This window comes from Cuculus canorus, chromosome 5, assembly GCF_017976375.1.
Source record: "Cuculus canorus isolate bCucCan1 chromosome 5, bCucCan1.pri, whole genome shotgun sequence".
NCBI lineage: Eukaryota > Metazoa > Chordata > Aves > Cuculiformes > Cuculidae > Cuculus > Cuculus canorus.
This window is the reverse complement of record NC_071405.1, coordinates 6,716,060-6,732,536: the sequence shown is the minus strand read 5'-3', so window position 1 is coordinate 6,732,536 and position 16,477 is coordinate 6,716,060. Positions and strand designations below refer to the sequence as shown.

The 16,477-nt window shown below is 39.7% G+C and overlaps 1 protein-coding gene across 5 annotated transcripts in view; it reads left to right on the top strand.

Moving 5' to 3' along the window:
• Positions 1–16,210, top strand: part of NUDT14 (nudix hydrolase 14) — a 65,953-nt gene extending 49,743 nt beyond the window's left edge. For 2 of the 5 annotated variants that reach the window (XM_054066880.1, XM_054066881.1), the window contains 2 exons: positions 2,495–2,732; positions 13,572–16,204. In XM_054066880.1, the coding sequence (XP_053922855.1) occupies positions 2,495–2,732; positions 13,572–13,812 (479 nt within the window). In that variant the 3' untranslated portion in view covers positions 13,813–16,204. Of the gene's footprint in view, positions 1–2,494; positions 2,733–13,571 lie in introns of all 5 variants that reach the window. The other 3 variants (XM_054066877.1, XM_009564390.2, XR_008449942.1) reach the window with 3 other exon arrangements.
• Positions 16,211–16,477: the final 267 nt, after the last annotated feature.

Here is a 16,477-nt window from a genome sequence, read left to right as displayed (position 1 = left end):
TGACGAGTGCATCAATTGTCCTGGCATTTCCACTCTGAGATTTCTTACAGCAGAGTGACTGTGGGGTAATGAGTCAAAGTATTTAATGAGCACTAGCTGGTTGAGTGCTCACTGTATTCCTGCTTATTGCATGTGTTCATCTGGTGATGAAGGAGCCTGCTTGGTGATGACAAAGTGGCAGTTTCTGACCAGAGCGGCATAAGCCACCAGAAGACAAGGGAGCAATCAGACACAGCACTAGTGGGTGGGTGACTCTGCTGGGAGCCGAGTTCTGACTTCTAGTTTCTCTTCTCCAAGCTCTTAGTGCATTTGCAATAAGGTGACAACCTTTGAAGGGTATGCCCTGGAAAATAAGACTGCTTTTCTGTCTGATTCTTTATCTGCCCTCGTGCATCGCTTGCGGAGTATATTTTGCACCTTCAGGAGAGGTATGGGGGACTGTTCTGTTCCCAGATCCTAGCAGGCATCTTGGTTTTCCAGGCTTTGCTCATCTATGGAAGATAATTTGAGTTTGAAACTTTCTGAGCCTGCTGATGATGAATTCATACTGTGATTCCTCAGTGAATGTTCTAATTTTTAGACTCTTGCAGAAGTGGCTAACACCACATCTTCTCTTCCTTATCTACAGAGAAAAGCTGATAGTGTGCTTTGAGTGTTGACTTTGCTCTGAAGAGGACTGCTGGATTAGGTCCTTTTGGGAACGTAGGTTTTGATCTACTTGGAGCTCAGTGTGTTGAGGGAGAAAGAGAATGGGAACAGGATGGGTTTCAGGGTTTCGGGAGACCTGTAACAGAGTTACTTTAATCATAATTTCATATTTTTGTCCCCACGCTCTTACCTGCATCGTCTTTTAGTGCCCAAGCTGTTTTACTGGGATGTGTGCATTGTTTCTTTTTGTATTTACTGGTCTGGATGAGTCAATACTGAGAAAGCAATATAAAGAGTATTTGTCTTATCTTGGAGAGATCTTGGAAGTAGTTGTCATTTATGATAACTGTCATAGCTTTGAGGCTTTTTTAGAATAACAACACTAGACACCTTTCGAGGATCTGTCCTTCACAACCTGCCTGAAATATTTATTTTTTTTGCCACATTCTTGCTGCCTTTTAAAAAGAAAACTGAGCTGTAGTCATGTTTTCCAACTAAGAAATGGAACCTCCTTTCCTTAAATGTTTGAATCTCAAAGGCCTAAATGCATCTACTGCAATCAACTTTGAAAGTTTTAAATCTGGAAAAAGAATAATTTGGGGACAAACTTCTGCACTTCATCTTTCTTGTTGGACTGATGTAGAGATCTCCCTTTCAGGTTCTCATCTCACTATATCGTGCTTCTGAGGCAAGAAATATTACAGAAGGACCCTCGGCCCAAACTTCTGGGGAATAGACTCCTCCCCAGAGACTGCTTGAAGAGTCACAGTGGCACTTGACTTTTATATGACAACATTGCTTTAGGGACCTTGTTGTATATGATGTTTTTGAGAAATAATAGGCTAAATCCAGTGACTGGAAGAACAAAAAATTGTCCATTAAACTTGAGCTCCTCTATATACCAGTTCTGTAAGATTTAGAATGGGAAATAAAAGATAAGCTCATTTGAAAACTATCTTATACGTATATGAGATACGTATGTAAAGTATTTCAATGGAAAAAAATAATTTCAAATTTTAAAATAGTTTGAGTCAGGACATTTTATAACCTCATGGTAACCTTTCATGAAGAGCAAAGTCATGGACAGGAGGAATTTCAAAGGAGAAACACGTGGGATTATACCTGTAAGCACAGTTATGATGATTGGAATTGTCAGTAGTGATTCTTTCTGTGTTAGCATCCAGTCCTGTGGTTCTCACTCACGCAAAATTTCTGTTAACATCAGTGAGAGGTTTTGCTTGAATAAGGACTAGAATCTGGCATATGCGCTTTCTTTAGGAGTACATTACAGTGGCAGCTGTTTGTAGATTATTCAAGAAGTCTTTTCCAGGCTCGACACAGGAATCTGTGCGAGGAACTATATGTTCAAAAGAGGTTATTTTTTTTTTTCAAACAAACATACATGCTTTTCATACCCTTTCTAAATAACAGCTGAGTTGACAGGCTGAAAGACTCATCATTGTGCCCATGGTACATAATGAGCAACCCAACTTTCCTGCAAGATAACTGCATAGTTTAAATTAAATCCTGATATCCGCATTGCCCAACAAATGGAAGCTGCTTGGAGCTTCTGGGACGACGAATTCTTGGATGAACTAGCTTCCATATATATGGGAATATATATGGGTTTTTTTAAGGTGTGCATGAACTCATTCCAAATTATTTAAGCAGAAATAGATTTTAAAGAATAATTTTACAATAGTGGCGAAAGAATCTATGTTCTCTAAAATTCCTATTTCAGTGTGTCATAATTTTAATAGGTAACACAACTGAATTGCTTGCTGTCCTTCATGCTTCTTTTTCTTTAGTTTGTTGTTTTGGTTTTTTTGTTGTTTTTGTCCTAAAGCGGTTTACATGTGTGAAGTAGAGAGGCATCATCCTCAAGTCTTTCAGAATCAGGACAAGGAGAGCTTCTGTCGCCTGGAGGATCCCTTACCTGCTTCGGTAGGAGTCACCTATGAACTCTGTGCTGGCATTGTAGACAAACCAGACCTTTCTTTAGAAGAAATTGCCTGTGCGGAAGTCTTAGAAGAGTGTGGCTATCGTGTTCCCATTACTCACCTAAGGAGGATCACTTCCTACAGGTAAATAGCAGTAAATGAAACACTGCATTTTGTTGTTTCACAAATTTCTGGATCGGTTTGACTGTCTTATCACGTCCCCTGCTCTCTTGTATTAGCCGTGTGTTGGAGAAACTTAGACATCTGAAATTATGTGAAAGGTGTAATTTTCTGCAAGTGAGACTTGAGGGATAATAAACTCATAATTACAGGATTACATTCTGAGTAAGAATGATACTATTGGGATTTATTCAAAAAAACTAGGGAAAGTTGCATTTTGCTCTTAAGAGCAGTTTATTACAGTGCTAGAAAGCAGCCTGTCTTTACTGCATCAGGCATTTTCCATCTGTGATCTTTATTATTCTGATTAACAATAGAAGCCGCTCGAGATGGACTCTGATTTTCCATCAACACAACTTTGTAGAAACATGAGAATTTGTACCAATAGATCTAGCTATTAGATAATATTTGGATCATAATTAAGGCTTCTTTGACTTTTACAATAATTAATGTAATATATGAAGATTTTCTGTTTTGACTGTGAAAATGTTCATGTTGTATTTTTTTTCAGGATTTTAAATAGTTACCAAAATGGATTTTAATGTGTTTTAAAACATACATTAGGAATAAGGCAAACTTAATATGTAAGAGGAAAAATAGCTGTTGGATGGGGAAAAAAAAAAAAAAGCCAACAAAAAACCCTTAGGAGAAACTGCACACAGCTTAAATCCCATTGTATCTCCTCCCCAGCTTTTACTATTGTTATCCAAAATGTATGTATGTTTGTGTTTTACAGAGAAAGAATTTTTTTTTACTTTCTTTATTTTACTTGACGTCTCCATTGAAGTAGGCCCTGTCATTGGTTTTTAATTTGGGAATTGAATACAAATCCACAGCTGTCAATCCTGGCAAATGTTATTTCCTGCTGGATTAACAAGCAGTGCTTCTGTTGAGGAGAGGGGGTGAATCACAGGAGCTGTCTTTTACAACTCCTTGAAACCAGATTAGAGGTTTGTTCTGCTGAAAGAAAAAGCGCCTGATGGATGTATAAGCAAAAGCTGTCTCTAGAATTTCATAGGTTGGGTGACACTGACAGGCCACAGCGTGCAGATATATACATGTGTATAAATACGTGTCTGTGTACATAAACAGAGAATAGAAAGCGTAGGATATAATTTCTGTAGCTGCAAAAGTTAGTAGCTTCAGTGCAGAAGTTTAACTCAATGTTAACAATTTACATCTGTCTAAAACTGTATGTTTTTTTGCTTGATAAATGTCTTTGTATCTTACAGGTGGTTGTTCTTCCAGTTGCTTTTTTTTTTTATAATTGCACTGACTTGCAAAGAGAGAACACAATTAGAGTTTTCTCTGTGGAGACCCATGCGAAGAGGAGTTAATAGGTTAATCCCCCAATCCCGCTTTGTCTCTGTGGGCACAGCTTTCTGACCATGAGGATCTGTGCTGAAGTCAGATAGTATTTTCTTATTTTAGATTAATATGAAAGGTTGCAGATAGTATTTTAGAGTTTCTTTTTGAGGACTTCATAGAATCACAGAAGCATACAGTGCTTTGGGTTGAAAGGCACCTTAAAGATCATCCAGTTCCAACACCCTTGCGATGGGCAGGGACACCTCCCACCAGACCAGGCTGCTCAAAGTTTCATCCAGCCTGGCCTTGAACACCTCCAGGAATGGGGCAACTTCCATAACTTCCCTGGACAACCTATTCCAGTGCCTCATCACCCTCATTGTGCTCTTTATTAGAATTTTATCCTAAATGTTATGGTCTTCCTATTAGGAATGCCCTGTTGTTCTTCTGTCAGCCAAAGATTGGCATATCTGTGTCATCCTTGGGGATTTGTTGCAAAGGCAGGAAGTAATCGTTTCCGCTCTGGTCTGCTACGGACATTTTTTTTCTGTAATGGCTATATTACATGTAAGAACTTCTGGGGTTTATTTATGCTGCTGTTTCATGCAGTGACTGTCAATACAAAACATTGACATACAGCCATACATTAATGCACATGCATGCTGTTAATACTTCCATCATGCACTTCTACTGTTACCTGCCATCCCGGTGACCCATGTAATGGTTGCTCTATGTTATTTATTGATCCTGTGCATCAGGTTAGAGTGAAGCCTAGAAAAAAGAGAATTGGAAGGAATTTGGGGAGGATCGCGTCTAGACCTCTTCCAAAGATCAGTCTCTGGTGGATTTAAATGACTTCTGAAAAACACAGAACCGTGCTTTCTCTAGAATCTGATCATTTCATAGCATCTCGTGGAGGGTTTCTGTGATCTGTCTGAAGTGTCAACTTAATCTGTACCATGAACAAGTTTTTCCTCATGTCTTGCCTGAATTTCCCTTTCTTTACTTCAAGTCCAAGACTTACTACTCTGTTCCCAGTGGGCATGAAGTACTTCTGCACCTTCCGTGGATTTGTTTGAACGTGTCTCCCCTTTATTTTATTTTTGGCTATGCAAAACCATCTTAGTTGGTTTAAGCTCTCTCTTTAGACCATGTTTTCTAGACGTCTGATCATTCCTTCTGCTGTCCTCTGCCTTCTCTCCATCTGGTCTGCATATTTCTTAAAAACATAGTGCCCAAAGTGGAGCACAGTATTTTAGTGGGGGCTTTGCCAATGTCAGATAGAGTGAAAGCATTATTTCCTTAGTCTTACAGGTTATTTTGTTTAGATGCTGTAGTATGATGTTTACTTTTTTTTTGCAGTGGCGTTATGTTGTTGCCTTGCGGTCCACAATGCCTTTACCATCTCAAAACTGTTTTCTGCAGCAGTACGGTGCTGTCACTTACCTCGTATCTGTTTGTGCTGTTCATTATTCGTGCCTGAACACAGAGCCTTTAACTGGTCTTCACTGAATTGTACACTATTTTTTCACACCATTTCTCCAAGCGGTTGGGATGATTTTGTGTTCTAATATTCATCTCTGGCTTCTTATAAATGATCTACCTCAGCTTTTCTACCTGCAGTCTATAGTATTTCAACACAGAAGTCCTAAAACAAAATACTAAATTATTGAATAGAGGATGTACTCCAGTGGAATCCTATTTAGTTTCTATTTCCAGTTTGACAGTGATACCCATTCTGAGTACCATTTCATACTAGTTTTGCACCTATTTCACAACGTCTTTGATTTCTGAGTATACCCTGATCTCCTAACTTATTGATGAAACTCTGACATTAGGTAGTGTTCAAAGCCTTGATAAACTGGAGTTATATTGTTTGTGTTGCTGCCCCTATCCACAAGATCTGTTTATCGTATCCTAGCTGAGATTTGTTTGAACTGCACTTGATACATTCCTGACAAATCTGTTAGCTGTTGTTCCTTTCTTGATGCAAATAAAATATTAAAATGCTTAGATAACTATAATTCATAATTATGGGGTTAAGTTGATTAGATTTTTGTAGACAAAAGCTCAGAGTTGAGTGCACAGTAAAAAGGATTTTGTACAAACAAGGATTTCTATGTCATCACACCCTTTGGTATGAACACAAGGAGTTGTCTCGTACGCCCAGTGACACCCTTATAGAGCCGCGTTCATGCGAAAGAAATTGCCTGACCAGAATAAAAGCAGGACTCGACCCAGACCTGACAGAATTATATGGAAAGCAGGAGATACATCAAATGCAAAGGTAGAAACGTTTTTGGGCTAGGGAGGACAATACGGTTCTGTGTCTGGTGAGTGGAGAACGGGAAATCAGGGACAATGTGTAGGGAGAACTGACTGCAGGAGAGGGAAATGGGATAGAAGAACCTCAGGTAGAAAAGGAAGAAGAAGCAATGAAGGACCAATGCAGAGAAAACATGGGCTGAGGACTGTATGGATTCAGGAAAAGTACATTCATGGTGGTGGAATAAAATTTTCTTTAACAAAATGAGGAAAGTACTGAGACTGTGTTCAGGTAGAACTTTGCTCTATTCTCAGGCTGTGGGAGCCGTTAAGATTGGAAGTGATCTGAAGGTAGCATTTTTTTCCTCATTTATTATCAGGGCACATGGCAGTGGTTTTGGGGGAATTTTTTTTTTTAATGTCTCAGCTAACCAGCAAAGTTTAACAACAATACCGCTACAGATCTTTCAAAAGCACAAATAAACCATTGGACACTTTTCTTAAGCTCTGTCAAAGCTCCTGTGACGTGATACTTCTCAGACAGAAGTCAGGAGCTGAATTAAGCACATCTCAAACTCAATTGCCTTGGATGATCCACAGAGTAGCTGTGGAGTCAATGAGAATTTATGCTGAGTAAAAATCTTTGAAACAAGTTGGAGATCAGTATGGCATGGATAAGTGAAGGAGACTGGGTTGGGGGCAGATAATCAAACAGACAAACATATAAGAGGGACTGGAGGAGGTCAGAGGAATCAGAAATGTCTGTTCCTCATATAGAAAAATGCCAATTAGAAGGTAAATTGAAAGGGAAATTGTTCATTTTGCTGCGTAGATAGATGTAGGAATTAGGCTGAAGAAATTCTGTAGTGTTTGCGTCCTACATTGTGAGTTTCCTCTTCTCATCGTGGCTATGCAAATCGCTAATTTTGTGCTTGCCATACAATAAGTAACTCATCTTGGTATTAAAAAAGTTTACTTTCTACTCTGGCAGCAATTAGTCTCCTTTTGGAAGCTTCCTGAAAGTTTTGATGCCTACTGGTGTGTTGAGTTCCTATCGACTGTATGTATGGCCTCAGTCAAAAATAGCATAGATGGTGGATGTGATGGGTGTAAAGGAGAGATTTAGCTCAATAATAATATGGAGCCAATACGGTAGTAGTATAATTGAAAACCGAGGCTTCATGAAAATGGTTGCCAGTTAAATTGTTCACTTTTAAATGCTCTAAAATAAATCTGTGAGCTTCCATCCAGTTTGTTTGGGGTCTTTTTCCCTACATGCAAAATTTAGTAAATGAACAACTTCAGGTTTATTCATACATCAGGCATAACGAATTTTCTGTCTGTCATGGTATCCCTGCAGTTTTCAGTTTGAATCCCATGTGAAATTCAGCTGTGAGTTCATTTCTTAAGTTGAAGTACTTCCAGTTATCTTCCTTGAGACTTGTTTCTTACAAGACAGGGGCAGGGAAATATGTTGTTGTTGAAGATGTAATTATTGCTATTGCAATTTACAGTATTAGTTCTTGAAAATTTTTGTCTTTTTGAAGAATATTTATAGAATTATTTGGACTTAAATAGTGCTTCAGGGCATCAGGGTAAGATCAAACCAGAGCTTCTGGTTCAACTTCCTTTTTGCTTCATTCCTTCTTTATTTCTCCCAGAGACTGTGATGAACACTTGGCTCTGAACTGGATGCAATAGGAGCTGCAGGTTCCCGGTCCTGCTGCAAAAAAATCAGATACATTGGTTTAAGGGCCTGACTATATTAACAGTGGTACTTACTTTAATCTTCCTACATGTGATTTTTTTCCAAAAGTGCACAACAAAGAAGAGTATTCAGAGAATTAATATTGGATCTTCCAATTACTGTGCTATACCTATTAGCCGCTGTGCAAGGAGGAAAAAATGGATTGTGTTCCCAGGTTATTATGTAGAAAGAATAATAGCCTTGAAAATGTTGGAGTGCATTATAATTAGAAAGATCACCTGCTAGTACACCTGTTGGGTGATGGCATAATGTAATATAATTTTATGTTAATTACTTCTATGGGTTTTTTTCCTGCACCTGCTGCTTATAATGTCAGAACTGTACGAAGTTCCTAAGAAGTGACGATAGGAGCTGCAAGTTGTTATTCATCAGTTTACATGGTGCATGCCTAAATAGATCTTGATTTCAGCATAAATAACAGAGATTTGTGTCATATTTATTTGTAAACATGAATTAAATATTCACTACATAACCAAACTCTGCATCCATATGGCTTATACCTTATGAAAGAGTATACTGCGTTTGGAAATTTTCAGATTAACTCTGTCAGATTTAAACCAAAAAAATGTATTTCTGTGTTGATAGGAACAGGTAAGTATTCATAGTATCATAGTATCGTAGTATCATAGTATTATAGTATAGTTTGGGTTGGAAGGGACCTTAAAGCCCCTCCAGTTCCAACCCCCCTGCCATGGGCAGGGACATCCCACTGGCTCAGGCTGCCCAAGGCCACATCCAACCTGGTCTTGAACACCTCCAGGGATGGGGCAGCCACAGCTTCTCTGGGCAGCCTGTGCCAGTGCCTCACCACTCTCATGGTGAAGAAATTCTTCCTAATGTCCAGTCTAAATCTGCCCCTCTCCAGTTTATACCTGTTCCCCCTCATCCTATCCCCACAAGCCTTTATGAATAATTCCTCTCCAGCTTTCCCGTAGGCCCCAAGTATTGATTGTTTATAGATTTTATATTTGTTAAATATTAAGAAATTATAATAAACGTAGCTTTTAATTGCTGTCTGTCAGAAATGTGACTTAAACTAAAAAGTTTTCACAATGATAAGTCATTTATTTGTTCCCCCCATCGCAGCTGATGAGTAGAGTATGAGATACTGTTTTTTTCCTCATACACATTTATTCCTTCAAATTAAAAATGTAGTAGTTATGAATGTAATAATCATGAATGTAATAATTGGTTGGCATAGATGAGCTTCCAGACGTGAGAAGAAGGAAAAGCTGATCTTGAGTATGTGCTTTGAATTTCAACCCTGCTTACAAATACGCAGTATGCGCACACGCATTCAGTTTGAAGAAGAAACTCACAGTTACTAAAGCCTCGGCAAATGTACAAGGTGGGCTCAGTGTCACTTGGGGCTTTTAGGCACGCTAAACTTTTCTGTTTTTAAAGCAATGACATACCTGTGATAAAAAAATATGTATGTCGTGTATATTTATGCTTATGAAGGCTTAGATGTGGCAAATGAAAAGTCCCATTTTGTGAGCTCTGTTTCGTGTGCTACGTGTTTCCTTATGCATTTAATAACAGGGAAGAGCTAAACAAAGGCTTTGTGATAGCTGCTATTGCTGTGTTTCAAAAACAGATTGCAATGACAATCTGTCTCTCGTGTTTTCCCTGCTCCAAGAAGGAAGTAGATAGAAAATACTCTGGTTACAGCCTCGTTCCTCAGCCCGTCCCACCCCTGGGCAGGAGGTGAGGAGAAGCACTTTGCAGTGGTACTGCAGAAACTGCTTCTTCCCCGTGCTGTCGCTTACAAGTGTGTTGCCCACAGCTTTGAAAGCCATGGCATAATTTAGTCACGGTGTTGGAGTGTTTATTTAAAATGAAATACGGGAACGCAGCACGGTCTTGTTTTGGTGTGTTATACTTGCATCTCAATTGCTGTTGTGATGAAAACCACACCACTTTGGTATCCTCACGTCGGCACGCTTGCTGTTGTCTAAGGTAATGGAGGTTTCTAATTGTCTCTGAAGCAACACTAACATTTTAGCACTAATAGGCTTCTGGTTTTGAAAATCTCTCTCTGTTGGAGTTACAAAGTATGTGAGCTTAAGCCCTGATGATTTGACAAAGAATATTGTAGCTGTTAATTGAAACCGCTGTAAACTGCTCATAGGAAGCTGATCCTCATGATAAAGTTGCCAAGGAAAAACAGAGCTGTGCTTTGTAAAGATCATTTGCATTTGTCCGACAGTGGTAAATAAGAGTCAAGCACTGTACAGACACATCAAAATACATCTGGAACAGTCAGCTAGGTCAAGCCAGGCTTAGGAGGTCTGGGTCAGTATGAGCCATGACGTGCCTGGTCTGGGCGATATGGTGCTAAACCCGTGGAGCGGAATTGGAGCCCAGAGTCTCACCCTGGGCGGGTGCTGTGAGTTCAGACCCTGCTTGCCCTCCCCCAAACCAAGACTATCCTGTACTGGGAAAGGCAGACACCTTTATAAGGAAGGTAGTTTTCCCAGAGTGAAACTCATCACTTGCAGTTCGGGTGTGCTGACCCCTGTGATTTCCACAGATGCAAAGCTAATGAATATAGCCGTAATCTGTTAATAGGTGACTCATTTCAGACCATGGCAAAAGCATTTTATTTGTAATGTGAAATACTAGGGCATATGTCCCAGAAAAAAGCATATGTCCCAGACTTGCGATAGAATAAGAAGGTAGCAGAGAAAGCAATAGAACCACAAATAAAGGCACATCCAAATTCCTTTTTTTTTTTGCGTTATAGACTGCATCATACTCAGAAAGTACAAATAAGTGTGCAAAAGCCTATGAAGTTTCTAGTGACCGCTAAACCTGAAAGAATACTGAAAACGTAGCAGCTACCCGTTGCCTATTTACCAGGCAGACCAACCTTCTCCCTCTCTCCTCTCTTTCTCCTCCGTTCCCAGCCCCAAATCACTGAAATGTATACACATTATCCAAGGGTTTGTGCTAAAACATTTTATTATTTCAATGAGATGTAGGCTCAGAACAGCTTCAAAGCAACAAACCTGCTAACTTTTGATTTCTGTAAAAATCATAGGTACTAAGGAAATGCAATGTCAATAGCGTTGATTTTTGGACAAGTTACTAAGGACAAGATACGTTAATATCTAATTGTCTGGAAATGTGACAGACAAGAGTAAGCAAGATTGGAGAATGTTTAATTTAGTAAAGAGCATTCCACACAGAAATCCGTGTGCAAAAATGATCAACTGGCAGAGTAAGCCAGAGCATTTAGAGAAATATCAAATTAAAAGAACGTAAGAAATATGCCTTTTTTTTATGAACTAAATTATATTCCTGTATGTTTCACCCTCTGTCTGAAACTATTGAAATGGACGGGTAGTTAGATGATAAATCAAGGAAGTGAATATGTTTGTAAATAATGTCATACAATAGCCTCCAAAGTCTACTTCAAATAATGAGAGGATTCTAAGTAGTCTTAGAAATATTAAATTTGCTATTTTCAGAGAGAAATTATAGAATAGAACAACATGAGTGTTATTACCAGCACATTTTGATTTTATTTATAGCTCATTTGGAATTTTTTATTGATTTTTAATTAATAAGTCATGGCAAAATTGCACCAGAGGAAGATAAGTTAGGCACTCAGGTAAGAAAGAGCAAACATGTGGGGATGTCCTCCTTTGAGTGTGTATTTCTGCAAATTTTGCATTGGTTTCTGCTTCCAGGCAGCTTCCCAGTAGAGAAGAGATAAGGGATTGTGGCACAGGGAGTCCTGAGAAGACATTTTTATCTAGTGACAGTGGCACATGTCAGCCCATGGATGACTGTCAGCCCTGGATGGCTCTTTTATTGGCAAACCATCTTTGATGGTCATCAGAGTGGCATATGAATGCCAAGGGCAGTGGCTGTGGAAAAAGAGGTCCTTAGGGAAAGTAAATACTGAATCAGATTTAATGAGGAAGGAGGTCGTGTATTGTAGTGAGAGTAGAAGTGAGAGGAATAACTGCTACTGTGGCCTCTTGCTGCATCCTGTAGGTGACCTGTAAGTCATATTTTGTCAGTTAAAATGTGTATCAAAACCCTCACTACCAACACTGAAATACAGTGATGAACGCAGAATGAAAGAAATCCTGTAGCAGCCTTCAAAGTTCCTGGAAGTGCCAAAGATGCCTAAGTTTATGGAGCACTTTGTAGAGGTACAGGAATGATGCTGGTGTTGAGAAACATCTTTCCTAAAGTTGCAGAATGTGTCAATAGCAGTCTTAGTAAAATAATTCACTGCTTTGCTCCTTATTTTGTGTTTAAATAAAGAGTCTAGAGTGATGTAAGAAATTAACTTCAATAATCGTTGTTAGTTCTCCAAACAAAATAATTTGCAGAGTTCTTGGAAAACTGAGAGACAAATTATTAATTCCTACTATGGGTCGTGACTTATGCTCGAAAGATTTAGTTGCTAATGGGTGGATGAGTACTGATGTGCACTCATTAGCACTGCTACTGATCTTAGAGTCCTCTGTATGTATGATAATATGGAAGCAACTTTTTACCTCGCCCTAGTACCTCATTCACAGTTTCAGTGAACTTTGGATCCAAATTCGATGTGAAAAGTTGCTTGTAATCATGTTACGTGAAGAAGTTGTAATTAGAATGTGAATATTTTCTTGGAAGGAGTATATGAGTAGATTATGTTCTTATCCCTTATTTAATAATATCGCAATGAAATAGTCATAAGGAAATAGAGGATTAACAAATAAGGAGTTAACACAGCAAGCGGTCTAGCTGAAGAAAGACTACATAATCCAAAATATCCTCAATTAAATCCACTGTAGCAAATTTAGCGGGGAGACTGAATTACTTCAGATACATGTATGCTTACCGTGGTCCATTTGGGTCAAGGCTAAAGTTCAGGAAGGATAGAGAAAGACTCCAGGCTGCCTTGCTATTCTTGTACCTATCCAGTCCGTGAGTAGAGGACTCCAGCTGTGGATGGACATAATCTTCTTAAGAGTAAAACATCTAAATATTTATCTAAAAACAAGCAAGCAAATGCAGCTTCATAGCACACAGATACACTGAAGACCTTCATTCTGCTGTTTGTGAATCTCTGTGAGTCTTTGTGCAGTCCAGCTCTCACCAAGGTCGGTTGAAAAAACTTTTATTGACTTCAGTATAGGCAGAACAATTGTTTCAGCAATTCAAAAAACTATATCTTTTTATTTTCTCACAAACTAATATTTTTCCAAAGCTGCAGAATATATTTGAAGACAGATCATTCTCATATGCAAATATATTAAAAAATGCTGATATTTCTGCATGAAAGTTGCAATCAATTTCGTGAAACTGCATGGATAGGTTCTAAATTACATTGACAGAAGGTAAGAACGTGCATTTTGATGTTGCTTAGTGACAGAAAGTTAAGGATCCAGGTTTGCATTCCTAATTCCTAGCTCCATTCTTTTTTATCTATAAGTTTTCTCTCTACTTTTTTCCAGGTCTGGAGTTGGTGTGACGGGTTCCAGGCAGACATTATTTTATGCAGAAGTAACAGACCAGATGAGAACTGGTGAGGGAGGTGGTCAGCCTGAAGAAGGAGAGCTGATTGAAGTTGTAGAGATACCTTTAGAAGAATCCATGAAGTTTGCTTATGATGAGACTCTCCCAAAGACGATGGGTGTCATCTTCAGCTTCATGTGGTTCCAAGAAAACATAGCACCCAAGCTACCAAAAAAATAAAATCAAAGCACCTTGATTTTAAGAAAGGCTTTTCTGCTGGTTCTGTGGATACAAAAGACTGCTCGCCTCGTTCAACTCGGCGTATCACAAAGCAAATCTTTCTTGAAATAAATTCGGAAGTAAAATCTGAATTAAAATCCTGACCTAATTTCTATCATTAACAAAACCTTACTGGCTTCACTAGGCCAGGATTTGCCTTTGGGAGGCAAATGCTGATTTTTCCACAAAGGCTGAGTAAATGGGCCCAGTTTTCCTTTTTCATGGCACTGCTCTCCCACTATTTTAAAGAGGTGCTCAGGGCCAGAAGCTGCTGTACAAACCTGTCACCGTGGTCTGTACATAGCTGTGTATTCACTGGGTTTTCTGAATTTTGGGGGGAGGAAGGCAGCTAAACTTAATGGTCACAGATCTACTAACTGCATTCCTGAGTTCTGCACAGCTTTCAGAAGGGTTTAGCTCCTGGGCAGAGAAAACATTTGCATTTCTGAACATGCGGACCTTTATTTCATAAGCAAACCTGTCTGTAAATCCTTCTGCTCATGTGTCATTTCGACAACAGACCAGCTGTAAGAGTATGTGTTTCTGTTTGTTCCCAGTATAATGCTGAGCATCAGCAGTGGTGATAGAGTGATGAGTGATGGGGCCTTCTTTGTTTGTTTTATGGGTAATACTTGATTAATTAGATCGAACTTTGTCCTCTGAAGTGAGACTTGAGAGGCCGAATTCTTTTAATTTTGCTCCAAGGTGACAAATACAAGTGATTTCTCTGAGGTGTTCTGTGGTCTCAGTTTCCTTATCACCCAAACGGGAAGAATGGGACTTACCCCTCCGATAACACTCCGTGAAATCGAATGATCACACATGCTTCGTTGGGAGATTTTATCATCATTTGTGCGGTTTACATTGCAGCCTGTACAACCTGCACAGGCGTCCTAAGCAACGCAATTTGATTGAATAAAACCATCTAATTAAAACGCCTAATATTTCTTCTATCAGCATAGTTCAGATGTGGAATAACTGACATGTGAAGCTGTTAAGAGCATGAATGGAAGAGAATCAACTCTGGCAATTTAATTATGCACTGGTTCATATTATTCACTGAGTTAATGTTAATTAGCATGACTACATTACATATGCTTCTGGGATGACTCAGGTACTAAGCATGTTTAGTAGATGAGTATTGCAAATAGACAAACTTTCATATAGCAACTGGAATAAATGCAACCCAAGTGTGTGGTGGTGTCCAGTGGCTGATTTAAAATCGCTGCGTGTCTAAATAGGTGTATAAATAATTTTTTTTTAAGAAAAAAAGTGCTTTTAGGAGTGGTAAGTGCTGGTTCTCCCACTGTCAGGGAGGAAAGGTCCTTAGAAAGCCATCGTCTGTGGGAGTCAGACACCTTTTGTGACAGTTTAGTCACGTTCGTGTTGACCTGTCACCAGCTCTGTGGTGAGCCGAGGGCTGAGTTACCACGAAAAGTAAATCGATTCTGTCTGTCTGATGTATTTACATCAGAAGGTTTTTAGGGCAGGGTTTCTGCTGCTTTGCATCTTTACAGTGTTGAGTACAATATGTCCCAATCCCTGCTGAGGCCTTTACAAATCACTACAATATGTATAATAATGTCTTTTATTCCAGGCTGTAGTTACCAAAGTATCTATCAAAATAATCAAAACCATTACACAGTAACTTGTTGATTTCCTTAGTGTCAGGCTAATAAGCGTGTGTCAAAACCTGGTTTTGCTGTATACTGCAGTAATTTGGAGAAACAAATCAGTGTAGTGGAGGGGGGCAGAATTTGAAACTTTTCAAAGCAGTGTTCATATATTTATACTGTTTGCCTCAGAATTACACATAGACAAAACTCCAGAGCAACCCAACTGCCCAAAACCAGTTAAAGGGAGGGAATTAATTCCTGACATGCACAGACGGCCCTTGTTGACTCCAACACTTCATCCCTATAGACCAGCCTGGTGTGACACCAGGGGAGACCTTATTACTCTCTACAACTACCTGAAAGGAGGTTGTGGAGAGGAGGGAGCTGGGCTCTTCTCCCAAGTGACAGGGGACAGGACAAGAGGGAATGGCCTGAAGCTCCGCCAGGGGAGGTTCAGGCTGGATATCAGAAAAAAATTCTTCACAGAAAGAGTCATCGGGCACTGGCAGAGGCTGCCCAGGGAGGGGGTGGGGTCACCTTCCCTGGAGGTGTTCCAGGAACGGGTGGATGAAGTGCTTAGGGACATGGTTTAGGGAGTGTTAGGAATGGTTGGACTCGATGATCCAGTGGGTCCTTTCCAACCTGGTGATTCTATGATTCTATGATTCGGTTTGGAATCCACAACCCAGGAGGAGGGCAGTCAGCCAGTGTTGGATCTGCTGTGCCACCACGCAATACGCACATCGCAAACTATGAGACCACCAAAGAGAGTCACAGCCATACCCAGCATGGAGAAGGATGAAGACCCTGACACCTTTGTGCATCACACAGCTGGTGCCAGCTCGTTGTGCCCTGGCTGCGTGTCTTTGAGCCCGACAGTTTGAAACACGCACATATTTTCCAAGACATGTGGCTGTCTCTCTCGAGTCCCGTCCCTCCTCAAGACTACATGTGTTAGGGGAGCACCAAGGGTGGTGCTAGACTTGCCAAAATCCAGCTGAAACTACTGC